Below are 17,309 nucleotides of genomic sequence, written 5' to 3'. Positions count from 1 at the left end.
GGTGCACACTCGGTAAGTAATCCTACAATTTTTTGTTTATAGCATAGTTTATATGGATTATTCCCAAAAAATTATACGTATTTTGGAAATGTTGAGTCGAATTAGTCTAGAATCGATTAATTTTATGGAAGAAACCTTTCAAACAGCCGTAGTCCGTAAACTGCATACGTGCCGGGCTGTGATTGGCTGGACTCGTAGAAAATGGATTCATAAAAACCGGAACGTATCTACAGTGTTATAGGGGGCGACTGTATATTATTTTCTTCCTTTTAACTTATCGCTACGAGTTTCTCCTCGTTATGTGAGATGACGTGTGAATGCGGTCGTTTCTGATTGCAACGAACAGGTGCATATACTGAACGAGAAATACAAAGTGGAACATACTCTTTCCACAGATGGTGATATCTAGGTTATGTTATTATTTTAGAAGTTGTCTTGTTACGTCATAAACAATTTTAGTTATGTGCAAAATGAGCGATCGAAGACGGAAAAAACTTATTAATTATACAATGAAGAATTTACACTTTAGTATTTTTACTTAACCTAAACAAATGTTTGAAATAAATAACTATATGTTTTGCAGTATAATTAAGAGTTGTTAATAAACTTAATATAAACACACATAAAAACCTTTACTTGACCAGTAAAAATATATTTAATGAAAACAACAAACGTTGTTAATAAATTTTTACAAAGTAATTATTGATACTTTTGACTCGTGAAAATAGATTACATTTCAAGTTAGACAGGCGTGATTTAGAAGAAAGTACTCGAATTCAAAACAAAACTATGCTAATGATGCAGGTATTAAGATTTAAACTAGAAAGTAATAAAAAAAAATAATATTTGATTCATTTGATTCATTGACAGTCATTACTAAGGCTCTTCCAATTCTCTTAAGCGACGATTCTGCTAAAGATAAACACACGGAATAATTGTAAAAAGCCAGGTTAAACACAAAATAAAATACAATAAAGATAGTTTTAGACATAACATATATCAAGGAATATAATTACTAAAACCATAATTTAACAAAACAAATAAACCAACTAGCTACGACAAGACTTTAATGAATCTTTTTTCCCACTCTTTCTTCTCTGTAAATTTCTCCCTATAAAATGGTAATTTGAAGTATTTATAACAATAAATTTATTGTATTTCAAGCATTAAGAAATCAATGCTTCAAATCCTAAAATAATGCATTAAAAAGCGTCTTGTACGAATGCCAAGTTTTCTTATAAATTTTTGGCATCTGTACAGTATTTTATTCAAAAATTCTCTTTGAGTTTTGGGAATTTGCTTCTGTTTTATAAATTAAAGTGATAAAAAATCAATGAATTAGTAAAAATCTGTAGGTTACAGAATACAGAGAAAGATCTTTATGTTACAAAGGAATAACTTTAATTCCAATTATAAATAAATATACACAAATTAAATAATGTTAGTACTTAAAAACTATAATTTAGAAATGTAAGGATAAAAGAAAAGAGCATTGCAAACGGAGAAGATAAGATTAACAAAAATTATACAATCCATTTTTATCCATCTTTGCTTTAATCATATTATCTGTATTATTGTTTAACAGAAATTTATCTGTTTTCAATTATCTTATTATTAATTTAACATTTCTAAGTCAACCTTGATAAGATTAACTAAATAATTGTACAATATTAACTACCAAGACTGTTAAGGTTTGGTTTATTTGTATAATGCAACGCGACACGTGGGCGATCTGCCCAGGGAATGCCTCCCAGAGGACTTTCTAAAGGAAACTGGCTCCTATTTAGCTGTTACTAAAGTAAAAAAAAAACCGGAAAACTCCACGTAGCCTGCCCTTTGGCCAGGCGTGAACCTATGACCAACTAGCAGTTTCAATGGTTTTATCCACTGATTGATCCGAGGCTATTAAGGCGCTCGTCTTATCACTCTGGAGGATCCAGGATTGAATCCAGGCAGGCTAAAACCTCAGGAATTTTTCCAAGGGTTGTTTATCCCGGATATGTCAGCCCTGTTCCTCATCACTCGGATCATATCAAGAGAAAAATCTTAGTTACGCTACTAAACGCTACTTAGTATAGACTCTTATAAGGAGGAATCAGAAGGACGATTGCCCTTCCTGAGATATTCTTACTTTCATGTTTCTTATTTTGTTGTTTATCAAATAATAATTTTATAAAGCAATAGTATATGAATAAATGTATTTTTAATAATCGTTACCCTAAAATAAATACAGTTCACGCGTGACGAGATTGTCCCTCTAGTTCTTAAACCGTATGCAACCGCTGTACTATTTTAAGACACGTTTTGTAAAATAGTAATAGTAGTTTTCACATATTTTTATACGTATATTGATTCATATTCATGAAGATAGATGCAATCGTATAATTATAAACGTTATTTTAATGACGGTCTACCAGTGGCCAAAGCGGTTCCGTTCCCTGAACGCTGGGAGTTCTTCATGGGTTCGCGCATCGTCAGAACGGGCTTGCCACGTAGAGCTTTCCGGGTTTATTCATGTCTGTAACGCCTGAATAGGGGCCTGTTACCCTTAAAAAGACCTCCCTGAAGGCATTCCTCCTAGGCAAGATCGTCCAAGTGTTGCATTGCCATAACTTAGCAAAACAAACAAACCAACTAGTTACTACAAGACTTTAATGAATCTTTCCCCCCTAATCTTTCTTCTCTGTAAGCACTAAGATAATCTCATTTTAACAAGCCCGTTATGGGATCAAACCTACAACGGGGCGGCTGGGTGGTGAGGGACGTGGCCCGACGGATCCCACGAAATTTACTGTGGATTTTCCAACCCGTCCTCAGAGTGGTAGGCTGCTATTTGATCGATCGGCCATCCGGCCGTGTTGTTATTGATACCCCCTATCAAAATATAGTCATACCATTTTAAATCTTTTTATTTATTTCTGTTTCTCCAATCGTCTCCTTTTATTTATTTATTTATTTATTTTTTTATGTAATTATTAACATTAATTTAATAGTTGAGTAGTAATTTTAGTAAAATGACAGAGGGGTCAGGTCTGCCTATAATTCTATCATTTGCCATGGTCATCACCAAACTACCAAGAAGGATATCGCGTGCGTATCAATAGGCTACTACATATATTTATAGCCCTGAATGGAAATTTTTCAAATCCTTCTTCGTCATGTTGATATATTCTGCATTTATCAGTGATTTGTCTTTATGCCATGTCCACGCTTTTCCATCATTGTCATAAATGCCAAAAACTGATTCCTGGATCATGTCACTCAACACTCATCTTGTCCTTTAGTATGTTTCTTACATCTCTCGAAAAACTCAAATTCAATTGTAATTTTTTATGCATTTCAATAAATAAATTAATTAAGATGGCAGCCATCCGATTTGAAGGATTCTGGATCGATCTGAACGAGTCAAAAAGAATCCAGGAATTTTTCGAGCGTGGTTTGTCCGAATATGTCGAGCTCCGTCTCTCACCACCTGGTTGCCCTATTAGGGCCTTGCCAAACTCACAATTGGCTTGCTAAAAAGACCCTTTTAGTGCCCGCAGATAGGAAAGAATTAATAAATACTAATTAATTAAGCGATATTAAGCCGACTTTTATGCTCTCAACAGAATGAAACAGTATATTTTCTGTGTAAAGTTTCCAAATATACTTGGCTTGAGACGTTACCGCGTTTATATATTCACATAATAAGGTCGACAACTTCACGCTAGTAGAACTAATATCTTCAGTTTTACTACATTTCTAGTATCGAAATGATAGATCTGTATCTCCTGCAAACATTACACATCCTGTTTTTTCTTACTTTCTATCGTTATTTTATCTCTGCACTGCTTTTTATTCTCGCAATTTCTAAATAAACATTAAGTTAATATTGTTAAAAATGTAACAATTTTATAGTATCACTCTATATTTTAAATTCCAAAGTTACATCACATTCTATACAAGTATAGGAGTATTGAATCCTTTCAATTTATTGCATTCATTTTTATTGCTTCCAGTTTGTTACTTTAACACAAATTACACCATTTTATCTTATCAAGTGCTTCCTGAAAGTCAATGAACTATAGGTTTATTTCTATAAATTACTACTTCGAATAAAAAGCAAAATAAAGAGAATTTTAGTGGTAAAACTTTTAAAAAATTAAGAAAGATAAAAGAGAAAATTTTACGGAAATTTTTCAAAGTATCCTAAATATATTTTCATTTTTTAAATTAAATTACTTTTTATCTACTTCTCTTTCGATATTGTCTTATCAGTGTATGGAAAATATTAACTGAATACGTGCTTATTAATACTGCAAAACTTTCCACAAAGATAAATGAGACCTTTTTCAGATCTTTCATATCTCTATGTATAAATATAAATAAACCAACCATGCCTTTGTCATATGTGCATTTATGTATTTATATATAAAACTTTTAATCTACATACTCTATCACTTTAAAATTTTTATAATTAGACATCATATCTTGTTTTTTTTTATCCTTCATAAAATTATAACATCATAGTTTTTAAAAGCGCTTTCTGGTCAAACAGTAGGTCTATAATTTAATTGAATCAAACCTAAACTTCTAAACATTAATATTCTTATTATTATTCCAGTTAGATATTTTCGCCTTTCTTTTATTTATTTCCTTTAAATGCAAATCTAACTTTATGTATCTAATTTCATGCATTTATTTTGCTTTTCTTCAGTATATTCTTAAATTTTTTCATGTAGATAAATATCCAAACAGTGCACCACTTTTACATTTAATGATTAATCATCGCGTGTACGATCAAAAGATGACGTTATATCAGGAAATATTCAATATAAACAGATGTAATAAAACGAATTTTATTTTTATCTTTATTCAAATTATTTTAAGCTTTTGTTCGATATTACAAAGCAGTAATTGTCATTTCAATTACAGTCTACATCCAATGGCGCGTTTGCGTGTTTTGAAATACAAAATACAGAGAAATAATGTTAAAAANACAGATATAATAAAACGAATTTTATTTTTATCTTTATTCAAATTATTTTAAGCTTTTGTTCGATATTACAAAGCAGTAATTGTCATTTCAATTACAGTCTACATCCAATGGTGCGTTTGCGTGTTTTGAAATACAAAATACAGAGAAATAATGTTAAAAAAATAATAAAAAGAACATTTAAAATAATAAAAATTTAAGATTAAAATATTAAATTAGTAGCAATTTTAATGTTAAATTTTTAGAAGGAATAAGTGGGAAAGAAATGAAAGAATAAATGCTTAATGCACTTATTCCTGCATCGTTTCACTTCTCTAATGTATTATATACGTTAACAGGTTAACTGTCAACAGTTTGTTACATATTAAAACTTAGTGTATTTAATCTCATTAAATTAAAAGTGGGAGTGCCAGTGTTTCTTTTTTTTTCGTTCTTTTTCTTTTTTTATTCTTGTCTTATCTCTAGCTGATGACACTTTAAATCTTATTAAAGTAATAAAAAGATTATATAAATGATGATAAATGAGTACAAAATGCCATCGCTTATTACTGAATGAATGAAAAATTACTAATATTTTTGTTATTATTGAATTTAAAATTATATTAAAATTAATTAACAAGTTGTTGTTCAGACTATCTATGATTTGCGAATTGTAGGCTAATTTTTCTCCTATTTTATCTATTTAAATTAAATGTAATTGTAATTAAATATTTGACTATAAATTAAATTTATATAATAATGTATAAAATCTACGCAGGCATAAATAGAGGGAGAGGCCAGTAGACTATTTGGCTTAGACAAATACAGAACAGCACCAAAATTGAATCTTTCATATTGAAAAAAATAAAATAAAATATAGATGAAAGTCATATACATTAAGTAGTAAAAAATCTGTTTTTCATTTCTTTTATTGAATTTATTTATTTTTTATTTATTTTCTCAAAAGATACTGTGGCCAGGTTGGCCTTTCATATTCATATATTTTTTAGGGCCCCGCTTTTATAAGTGGTCGAGGCCCTATCTCTCATCTTTCAGGCCTTTGTTATTATAATAATCAATTAAATCAGNCTGTGGCCAGGTTGGCCTTTCATATTCATATATTTTTTAGGGCCCCGCTTTTATAAGTGGTCGAGGCCCTATCTCTCATCTTTCAGGCCTTTGTTATTATAATAATCAATTAAATCAGAACTAAAATATATTTAGTTTTGTAGAAATTTAGAAAAAAAATTCGTTAATTTCGAATCTACAAAGTCAATTTTATTATATCTAAAATTTGTGATTCAGAATGTTTCGGTTAGATCTATGGTAACTTTATCCGAGATATTGAAGAACCACTTGAATGTTAATGAATAAATTTTAATTTATTTTATATATAGTTTCAAAGCTTACCGCATTTATAGAATAGATTAAATCGTATAGATTTATAATACACTGTTTAAAAGATAACACAAACAGCAGTACTAAGTTGTATGTCAATTAGGATTTTCTAAAGGACCTCAGATGCGCCTTAATACTCAATTTTGATCCAGTCAAGGCTGGATTTACACGTAAAATAACCAAGATACATAAGTTGTTAAGGCCTCAACTAAAAGACTTCAGCTTAGATTCCACAGGCTTTTAAATTTATTATTATATAATGAAAAGGAAATTGACTTATATGTTGTAACTTAGAGCCACAAGTCTAAATCCGGCTCTGGATACAGTACTTGGAATCCAATACTACAGTCGACCCCCTATAACACTGTTGATTATTCCGTTTTATATGAATTCTATGTTGTACGAGTCACTTAGATTTTACAAATACGTGTGTTGGGCTGTGAACGGCTCACGTATTTGTAAAATCTAAGTGACTCGTACAACACGGAATTCATATAAAACGGAATAATCAACAGTGTTATAGGGGTGTCGACTTGTATATTCTTCTATATCTTCTAGATTATACAAATTTACAATTGACACTTAATATTGTAGAAGAAGACAATTTCAAGTAATAGCTTTATATTATTAGGCTATATAAATTTTTTAAAAGGACTTTGTAACTTCACGCATGCATGGAGATTCGAATATCTGAAAATGCCACCGATAAACATTTATTTAATTAATTTGTTTTTATTAAATTACATCTTAACTACAGAAATGTCAGAGAAATCTGTAACATATCTGTAATTCTATACAACAATTTTCGTCAATGGCAATACCATGCTAGAATTTTACAGAAATATTATCTAGAAGTACATACAGGCCACGTGTTAATCAATGTTTCGCAATTGAGAATTTAATTATATTTATAGCAATTAGTCACGAATACGAAAGTAATATTATTCATTTCACTGTTAAAGCTTTCTGATTCTATAGGGAATTCTATTAGTCTATAGGAAATGATTAATGATTAAAACGTTATTCCCAAGCAATGCTGACTGTCACGATTTTTTCCGGTTTCATGTCAAACTGTATGACCTATGTATTATTAAATTAAAATAAACTTAATAACTTATTTTATTACTAACTTTTGGATACTGAATATTAATTTAATTTCGTTAATTTATTTTTAAACTTTAAATAATTTTTAAAATAATTCACGTGATTTTTACATAATTTTTTTGTTTTTTTTTTTGTTTTATTAAATACTGTAAGAGTTATTTTATTGTTTTTATAAAAATAAAATAAAATAAAATAAAATTATTTTTTAAATTAGTTCTCTGCTTTCCCATTTATTCAAAATTTCAATAACTTTTACGTTATGTAATTTTAAAAATCGTCTGCCGAAGTTTCCGGAAGTATTTAAATTTTCGTTAAAATTTTAAAAATAATTATCGCTTGCGATAACAAAATAAATAATAAAATATTTAAAATATCTTTATGATTGTTTTTTATTTTAAATACGGTATTTAAAATATAATAATAATAATAATAATAATAATAATAATAATAATAATAGCGTTATGCAAAGTCACATGACAATAATAACGCATTAAAGGTAATAATAAGAAATATTATAGTTTAACAAATAAAAATACAAAAAAAAAAGGTCCATAAGAACCATTTTAAATCTCAAAACAATTTATACATTATTTTTATTAACAGTTTTGTTTAAGAATTAAATTAGTTTGAGTTTTATTTTGACAAGTTTTTTATTGCGAAATTAATAAATTGAAATCACGTGATTAAAATTTTAACGTCATCGTCGGCGTATAAACACAATTTTGTATAATAATAATAATAATCTATTTTCCTTAATATTAACAGTTTTCAACGAGTTTTAATTAAGCAGACGTTTAATTTCATTTAATAAATACGCTATTATTAACTTTCGAAAGAAAAAAAAATAACCAATGAAAAACGCCGAGACTGAATAATCACTCCGCACTTCAAGGTCGGGGAAGGTGATTGTTTCGTCTGCTTGTCGACGTCATTACAAAAGCAAATGTCTGCCGTCGAGCTACCACCGGACGCTCCAGCGCCTCGTCTTTGCCATCTAATTAAATGGCCAGATTTCGACGGATACGGTTTTAATTTACACGCGGAGAAGTCCAAACCCGGTCAGTATGTAGGTAAAGTAGACGAAGGAAGCCCGGCCGATTTATCGGGCTTGAAAGAAGGCGATCGAATCATCGAAGTGAACGGAGTCAACATCAACAACGAAAACCATCGGCAAGTGGTGGAGAGAATCAAAGCCGTGCCTAACGAAACCAAGTTACTAGTACTCGAGGTGGAGTCCGACAAATGGTACAAAGATAGGAAAATCGTAGTCAAAAGTACACAATCCAATGTAATATACAGAAAAACACCCTTTCCACGGCCAGATTCTAACATTAAGCAAGAGGCACAGGTGAGGAAAGATAGTCCAGTACCCACAACGAATAGCTCAAATATTAAGCAGAGTTCTGCTGTAGTCCATGAAAGCCCTGTTGAAAATGCAAGATACAATGGAGAATCTTCTACTTCAGCTGGATCACCCTCACCTGTAAGTTATTCATTTTTCATGTATTTATTTTAATCTGTGATGTTTTTTCTGTTTGTGCTGTAGGTATACTGTACATACACACATTACACTTGAGTTGTTATGTGATATTGGTGTATTGCAACAAATTTAATGTATTTGTGTCCTCGGTGGCACACCTAGAGGGGGCTGACCTGCCGGTGGCTGACTGGTTCTGTTCCCCAAATGCTGGGAGTTCGGTCATGGGTTCGTGCCTGGCCAGGATGGTTTTGGCCACGTGGGGTTTTCTCCACACCTGTAAAGGCCCGAATAGGGGCCTGTTACCCTTAAAAAGACCTCCCGCCTGGAAGACATCTGCCTAGGCAGATCGCCCTAGTGTTGTGTTGCTGTAACTTAATAAACAAACAAACCAACTGAGGATACACTTCGAAAATGGGTCTAAAACTTATTGAATTTTGGCGACTTTTTAAAAAATTTATTTTTTTTTATTTATTGATTTATAAATTGGTGCTGTTATATTGGAGTGTTAATAAATTGTTCTATTCAAAGATTGATTCTACAATCAAGTATTAAAAACAGGCAAAACCGGGGACATCTGTCACCCTACCTGGCACCCCCAAAATAAAAAGAAAAAACTACTAAATTTTCTAATCTCTTTTCAATGGTGTCTTCTATTGCTATGTTACTTATGAATTAGCAATCGTGTGAGGGAATGTGCACAGAAAATTTCTTTTATCTGTTTGACTTGGCTTCCCTGATATTAAATCTCGAGTGTGCCGCTGTGCAACCTATTTTTTCTTTTTCTTATTTAAAAAGAAAAGTATTTAAACTTTTACATGTTAAGTTTTACAATTAAATTAGAAATATTGATAATTACCATTGTGCAATATAATTTAGACAATGAAAACTGTATTTCATTAGCAAGTAATTTCTAAGCATTGAGCAAATGTATTAATAAAAAAACTAATTTACATAATAGCTGTTGCTAATCACCATTCAAAGACAGATTAAAATTGAATTGATTCATGATAGAATCAGAAATAAATATTAGAAGATTACTACTGATCGATTTTTATGGAGATAAACTAGTTAATTGAGCACCAATTATAGGTTTTTATATTATTTGTTTTTAAAATACAGAACCAGGAACTGCTAATTAGCAGATTAGAAAATTGACTTGAGCAGTAATTTTATTTTGAAAATGATTATAAATTTATTTATTTNGACCTCCCGCCTGGAAGACATCTGCCTAGGCAGATCGCCCTAGTGTTGTGTTGCTGTAACTTAATAAACAAACAAACCAACTGAGGATACACTTCGAAAATGGGTCTAAAACTTATTGAATTTTGGCGACTTTTTAAAAAATTTATTTTTTTTTATTTATTGATTTATAAATTGGTGCTGTTATATTGGAGTGTTAATAAATTGTTCTATTCAAAGATTGATTCTACAATCAAGTATTAAAAACAGGCAAAACCGGGGACATCTGTCACCCTACCTGGCACCCCCAAAATAAAAAGAAAAAACTACTAAATTTTCTAATCTCTTTTCAATGGTGTCTTCTATTGCTATGTTACTTATGAATTAGCAATCGTGTGAGGGAATGTGCACAGAAAATTTCTTTTATCTGTTTGACTTGGCTTCCCTGATATTAAATCTCGAGTGTGCCGCTGTGCAACCTATTTTTTCTTTTTCTTATTTAAAAAGAAAAGTATTTAAACTTTTACATGTTAAGTTTTACAATTAAATTAGAAATATTGATAATTACCATTGTGCAATATAATTTAGACAATGAAAACTGTATTTCATTAGCAAGTAATTTCTAAGCATTGAGCAAATGTATTAATAAAAAAACTAATTTACATAATAGCTGTTGCTAATCACCATTCAAAGACAGATTAAAATTGAATTGATTCATGATAGAATCAGAAATAAATATTAGAAGATTACTACTGATCGATTTTTATGGAGATAAACTAGTTAATTGAGCACCAATTATAGGTTTTTATATTATTTGTTTTTAAAATACAGAACCAGGAACTGCTAATTAGCAGATTAGAAAATTGACTTGAGCAGTAATTTTATTTTGAAAATGATTATAAATTTATTTATTTTAGAAATAATTAAAATCAATAAAATTAAAACAGAGAAAAGTTATCTTTGTGTTAGTCTGCTATATACAAAGATGATCTGAAATAAGCATAAAATTTGCAACAAAATGCTATAAAAGTTGTTTTTATGCTCTGTAAACTTAATCATTCAAATAGTTTTTGGACCAGGATTTAGAAGAAGAGAGAACTTTAAGGTTAAATGTTGTTTCCAAAAACTGTACATATTGAAATTTTATTTGAAATTTATTCTTAAAAATTGTACATATTTGTTTATATTGAAATTTATTTACATCATGACATCTAATTGTTTTATGTTGCAAAAGAATTAGATGTCATGATGAGTTTGCATCTAAGATTCATTGTCTTTTTAGATAGTTTCAAGTTGATTTCTTAATAATTTTTGAAATGTCAATAATAATTTAATTTTAATTTGTGAATAATTTACATAGAGGTTTAAATGTTTCATATTAAAACTGTTTTATCTACAAAACTTAGTTACAAATTCACTAAATAGATTTTGTATACTTCAGAAAGTTTTCCTATTGAAATATAAGTTTTAAAAATTTAATTTAATTTATACAGTATTTTAAAGTTATTATCCAAGGATGTAAGTTTTATTAGTTTTCATTTTTTTCAGTTTGATTATTTTCAATATGTAACATCACCTTGACATCTTGCTTTTTTCTGTCTCTGAAATAAAAATTTTGACCTTTCCAACTAACAGTTAGATAAATAAAAATGAATGTCTGCCATTCTAGGTATGATTTATTCTTGTAATTTGATACCTAAGATATTTTTGAAATTTCTTTCTATATATCTGTCAATAAATAGAGTTTAAATAAAATGAGATATTTATTTTCACTTATATAACTATTGAGTTTATCAATATTTATGGTATTAACTTTGGACTTAAGTTTGTTATAAATACATTTTTCATATTTAATTTTTAGAAATAGTAATGATTAAATTTCATTTATTAGACTTGTTAAAATGCTTTTTTTGATGAATTTAAATGATGATTATTATTTATTTATTTTTCTAATTTATAAGGAAGATTCTTGCAACTATTATTTGAAATCTATTCAAATATTAAATTCTTAAGTGTAATTAAGCAAATGACTTTAAAATGATAAAGTTTACATTTGATTTTAATCAACATACAGATTAGAATAATGATGTAATAAAAGAGCTTGTTAGTTTCACCTCCAAGTAGAAGAGAGACTAGCAAGGGCCATTTTATGGGCACAGAAGCTCAAAATTAGTAAATATTAGTTATCTTTTATGAAATTCAGGAAATCCTCGTTAATTCAAACTCAGATAGTTCGAAATCGCGTTAGTTCGTAACTGTACTTTTGTCCTGGCCGGGGATATAGAGATTTATATGTTTAATTTTCATGAATTGGTTAGTTTGAAATATGGCTACTTTGAAATTTGAAGTTAAAATTCTGTCTGAACCTTGATATGAGTACATTAACTGGTTTGTTTAGATCAAAGTGTCTTCATGCTATAAGAGAACAATAGACCAAGAACAACTCTAATCTGGTCAATATGACTTTGCTTTTACAGGAACACATTTTTGGGTGTCACTTTACACTTGGACTACTTTTTTTTTTTTTCTCTTATAGTTGGTTTTCAGGATTGTGAGATTGGGCCAGTAGCAGATTTAGATATTTTTAGGACTCTAGGCTACTACATTTGGAAGACCTATTACTTTTTGGATGCTTTAAAAATAATTTGGGCTATGTTTCGAGGAATTCTACATTACTTTTTATAAAACCTTAGTCCCACATATATAACCAGTACAGATTGCAGATTTTAAATCTTTCAGGCTTCTATATAATTATGAATCAATACAAACTGAATTAAGAAATTAAATTTTATCACTTTTCGTTGTTATATTTTAAAGACATAAATAAAAAATTTTCTATTAATAATATGATATTTTAGAAAAAATAAGTTTTACCTTGTTTGTATCAAACATACAGGGGGAATGGTTCTCATAAAAGTATTGTTTCTATTCATTATATTATGGGATTGAAACAGACAGATGAAGAAAATAAAATATTTTAAAATGACTTAAAATCAGTTTACTACTTTATAATTTTTAAAATTATATTTCTCAGATAATGTAATTGTTATTACTATAATAATCAATTTAAAAATTAAATTCATTACAGATCTGAAACTGCTGCAAAAAAGAAATTAACTTTGCAATGAATTTTAGATCAGGAAATTTATTTTTAAAAAATTTTATTTCTTATTTTTTGTTTTATAATAAAGAAACAAATTATATTTCAGTTTTTTCTTCTAACATTAATGTAATCTTACACAATTATTTAATCTTTTCTCTATCCTCATTCTTACTTCTCATTAACTTAAAGCATTTTTTTTCATTCTGATAAAGTTGAAAATTAATTATTAAGAAAATATTCATTTTGATTTCATTAAATGAGGACTAAATTTAAAATTAATTTATTTCTTTTAATATTAAATTTAAGTTATTTAAAATAGATGTAGAAAATTTCTAAGGATATACAATAAAAGATTTATATACAATAAAATTAAAGAACACATTAAAGATACTACAGCAAAATGTGGCAGTAGATGCAAAAAGTTGGCTTTGCATGAAGCCTTGGATAGAAAAGTCAGTTCTATGGAATACCTATGCTCTTTGATCTTTTAAACAGATATATAATTGTTGATGAATTAGTTTAGATCAGTTTAGATGTACAGAAAGAGCAATCAAAAGATCATTAATTGAAGAGACTTTTAACTAAAGCAAGTCCTCCTATAATCATTTACAATTATTGTAGCTGAATTTTCTCTCTAAACAGTAATAGTAAATAAATGCTAGAGGCTGCAAACATGATAAAATTAGAATAGTAATAACTAAATTATATCTTGCTTATATTATTTAGCCTTTGGTAAAATTTGTTTTCATTATACTCTTTTTTGCTTAACATTACAGTTTCCAAGAACCTATTGATGACATTAAATGAGGACTTACTATACTTTCTAACAGTCTGAAAAAAATGGCTGATTTCAAAAACTGCAAATAATTCAATTAGTTAAAATAAAATGCTAAAGATAAGAACTTTTTATTAATTACTATTTATTATTCTCATACTATTAATTCACAAAAAGAAAATTTTGTATTACAATCTTCTATTTTTTAAATTTGTATATATTTTTTTTACCACAACACTTTTCATTTAGCATTCCTTAGTATGAACATTGCTCATTCAAAATACTAGTACAACAGTTTTCAGGCTCCAAAAAAAGTTTACTGTTTAATTGCATTTCTTATGAATTTTAGGCAGATTAATTTATATTGTTAAATATTTTTTGAGAAAATTATTTGTAACATGCTACAAAACATCAAAAATATGTATATTAATATATGTAATTTATTTATTAAAACTGTGCAATATTTATTATTATTGCAAATTTATATAATAAAGAAAGAAACAATTGTAACATTGTGTTCAGGTTGCTTAGGTATAAACAATAGGTCTTAATTTATTACTATTCATTTATTATACAGTAATGATTCTATTTATAACCAATCAGTTTTTGTTAATAAGCTGTTGGAAATATCTATCATATTAATGATTAAATAAATATATTTTACATTTTTTTGAAGATGAGCTTATTAGATTAAATATATTGATTTTTCTACATTTTAAACAATTTATTGGTATGAAAAATGTTAAAAATAAATTTTTTTCACTTAATTTTCCAACATATCTAAGTCTTGTTGTCTATCTGAAATATATTTTTAAGATTATTGTTTATATCATAAGTAGATAAAATTTCTCTAGTATTTATTTAATCATTTAAGTGTGTGTTTATCTACAAGAGTAAAGTTTATTATAAAATTAATTGATACTGATAAATCTACTTGAAATTTAATAAATGTGCTGTTGAAAGAGAAAGCTTTAAATATATTTTATACTAATTCTTATTTATGATTTCTGGCACTACTTCAATGTCATATTATTTAATTAATAAGAGATATGTATACGGGGTTCTTTCATCACTCACGTTTTAATCAGTTAAAATATCTTTTCATTACAGTTGTGCTGAATTTTTAAGTAATTATTATTTCAATAAATAATGTTTTCCACTATTGTCAAAATATATTTTTTCCATTTTAAACTGTTTTCTGATACACACGAATGATTTTGCTAGAAATTTTAATTTGTTTTTGTTGCTTATCAGCTTCTAGATATATCAAACCTAGATTGCAGAATTTTTAGTCTTGTTTTTTAGGAAAAATATTTTAAACTTCAATAACATATTAATATAAGGAAATTTTTTAAAAATAACTAGAATTTCTTTTAGATAATAAATCTTTCACATTCTAAAAAAGTTTGGAATGCAGGATAAACCTGATTTATTAGGGCTCATCCTTTAAAAAATTTTAAAATGATTTTTAACTGCGGTTTGAAATCTTCAAGCAAAAAAATTCCAATCAAGTGACATAATATATCATTTTTTGATTTATCGATATTATTTTATGAATCATTGCACAATGAGGACACAGCTATGGTACACTGACCTCTATCTAACAGGTGAATATTTTAGCAGTTATTACTTTTATGTTTCTTAAACACATTATATATTGATATATAATGTGTTTAAGAAACAGAAAAGTAATTATATATTTCTTCAAATTATATACTTCTAATATTGCTTAATTTAACTGATAGTTAAAGTTTTATATATTTACTTCACAATTTATTACTTAATGTATATTATGTTGATGAGAACTATACAACATTCTTTTTGTTATGGAGTAGGAAAATATAAATTGTATATTCAGGAATATTCAGGAATAGTCAGAAAGTTGAAAATTCTTTTCAGAACTATCTTTTTTGATATGTATTAGATAGATTCTATAGTAATCATCTGTAGAATCACACTTTTGTTTCTGATAATTTAGTATCATATGATTTTATTAAATGGCATCAATGACTGTTCTGTTCTTGAACTTTAGAAAAGGGAGGTTCTTATCAATAAGTAGATATATAATCAACATACATTATTTCAGTATTTAGAAACATACTTCTAATATGACAAATTTTAATTAAAAAAATTAGAACAGTCAAAAACATAAAGGTACCAGCAGTTATTTTAGTACCATATAAATGACACACTAAAATAAATACTTAACCTCTTTATGCATTATATAAATTGTACTCATATTTCGAGTGGTTTTCATTTATAACTAAAGCTTCTTGTTTTTCTTAATTAGCAAACCAGTTCTCGTAGTTCGACACCCCAAACGCTACCAAAAAGTGATGTTTCGAATGAAGTCGACTCGTTGCCGGCATCACCACATTCTAGCAAAAGTTCACACAGTCAGAATGGGGCAAATGGTCCTATCGGTCCAAAGAATTCTGCAACAGATGAACTAAATTTGAATATGAGTGTGTCAGAAATGCGTCAACTGCTGGCTTCCCGTAAAAAGCGCGATCCAAAGAAAATACAAATGGATCTAAGACACAAGTATGATATAATACAACAGATGTGAAATGGAACAAGACTAACAACAAGAAGAGTGAAGACTAAAAACCTTGTCAGTTTTCATTGTCTTAATATATATTGGTGCTAAAGTCTTTCCTTTTTACATTATTCATTTATTAAATTCCTGTATTTCTAATTGAGAGATATTAAGAAAAAAAAAAAAGAATTAATAAAAAATTTTTTAATGAATTAAGCTTCCTGAAATACAGGACATTGTCGAAATTAATATCCATTCCTATAATGGGGAAAAAGTGCTGCATTCCAGTGTCATCAATGCAATTTAACATGATAAATACATATTTTAAATATAATGAATCTTGCACCAAGAAGTGCCTTAAATCATATGTCACAAATACCAATGTGTTTAAATATGTACGAGTGCTTCCAAAAAGTGCCTAAATTCATTGTTATATATAGCAAGTTTGCCTTACCTTTATTTTGTTGGATCGTTATAAAAAATTTTTGACTTATGTAGATTTCATTGATGTAATCTATTTGTACTTTAATAAATATTAAAGTTGAGTAAAAGCATTCAGATAAGAGTCTATCCAAAGTTGATCCTATTACATTAATATAAACAACACTAACTGGTACTGACTGTTAGAGAATAAACACAACTGTTAATACAGCAGGAATGTTTACTTATATATTAATTACTATTTAAGCTAATTTGATAAAAACTTTTAATTTTATAAAATATTTTCACTAAAACTAATGCTATAATTTAAAGTTTTAAATTCAATCTGTAAAAATT

General features: G+C 28.0%; 1 protein-coding gene across 1 annotated transcript; it reads left to right on the top strand.

Moving 5' to 3' along the window:
• Positions 1-8,318: 8,318 nt before the first annotated feature.
• LOC111637546 (Na(+)/H(+) exchange regulatory cofactor NHE-RF1-like) lies at positions 8,319-17,090 on the top strand. Its single transcript, XM_023383054.1, has 2 exons — positions 8,319-8,939; positions 16,284-17,090. The coding sequence occupies exons 1-2, from the start codon at positions 8,400-8,402 to the stop codon at positions 16,560-16,562; spliced, it is 819 nt and encodes a 272-aa protein (XP_023238822.1). The 5' UTR covers positions 8,319-8,399; the 3' UTR covers positions 16,563-17,090.
• The last annotated feature ends 219 nt before the right edge of the window (positions 17,091-17,309 follow it).

This window comes from Centruroides sculpturatus, unplaced genomic scaffold, assembly GCF_000671375.1.
Source record: "Centruroides sculpturatus isolate CEXI.00-Female unplaced genomic scaffold, Cexi_2.0 scaffold1144, whole genome shotgun sequence".
Lineage (NCBI taxonomy): Eukaryota > Metazoa > Arthropoda > Arachnida > Scorpiones > Buthidae > Centruroides > Centruroides sculpturatus.
Note: the sequence above shows the minus strand (reverse complement) of the source record. Positions and strands in the feature narration are given on the sequence as shown.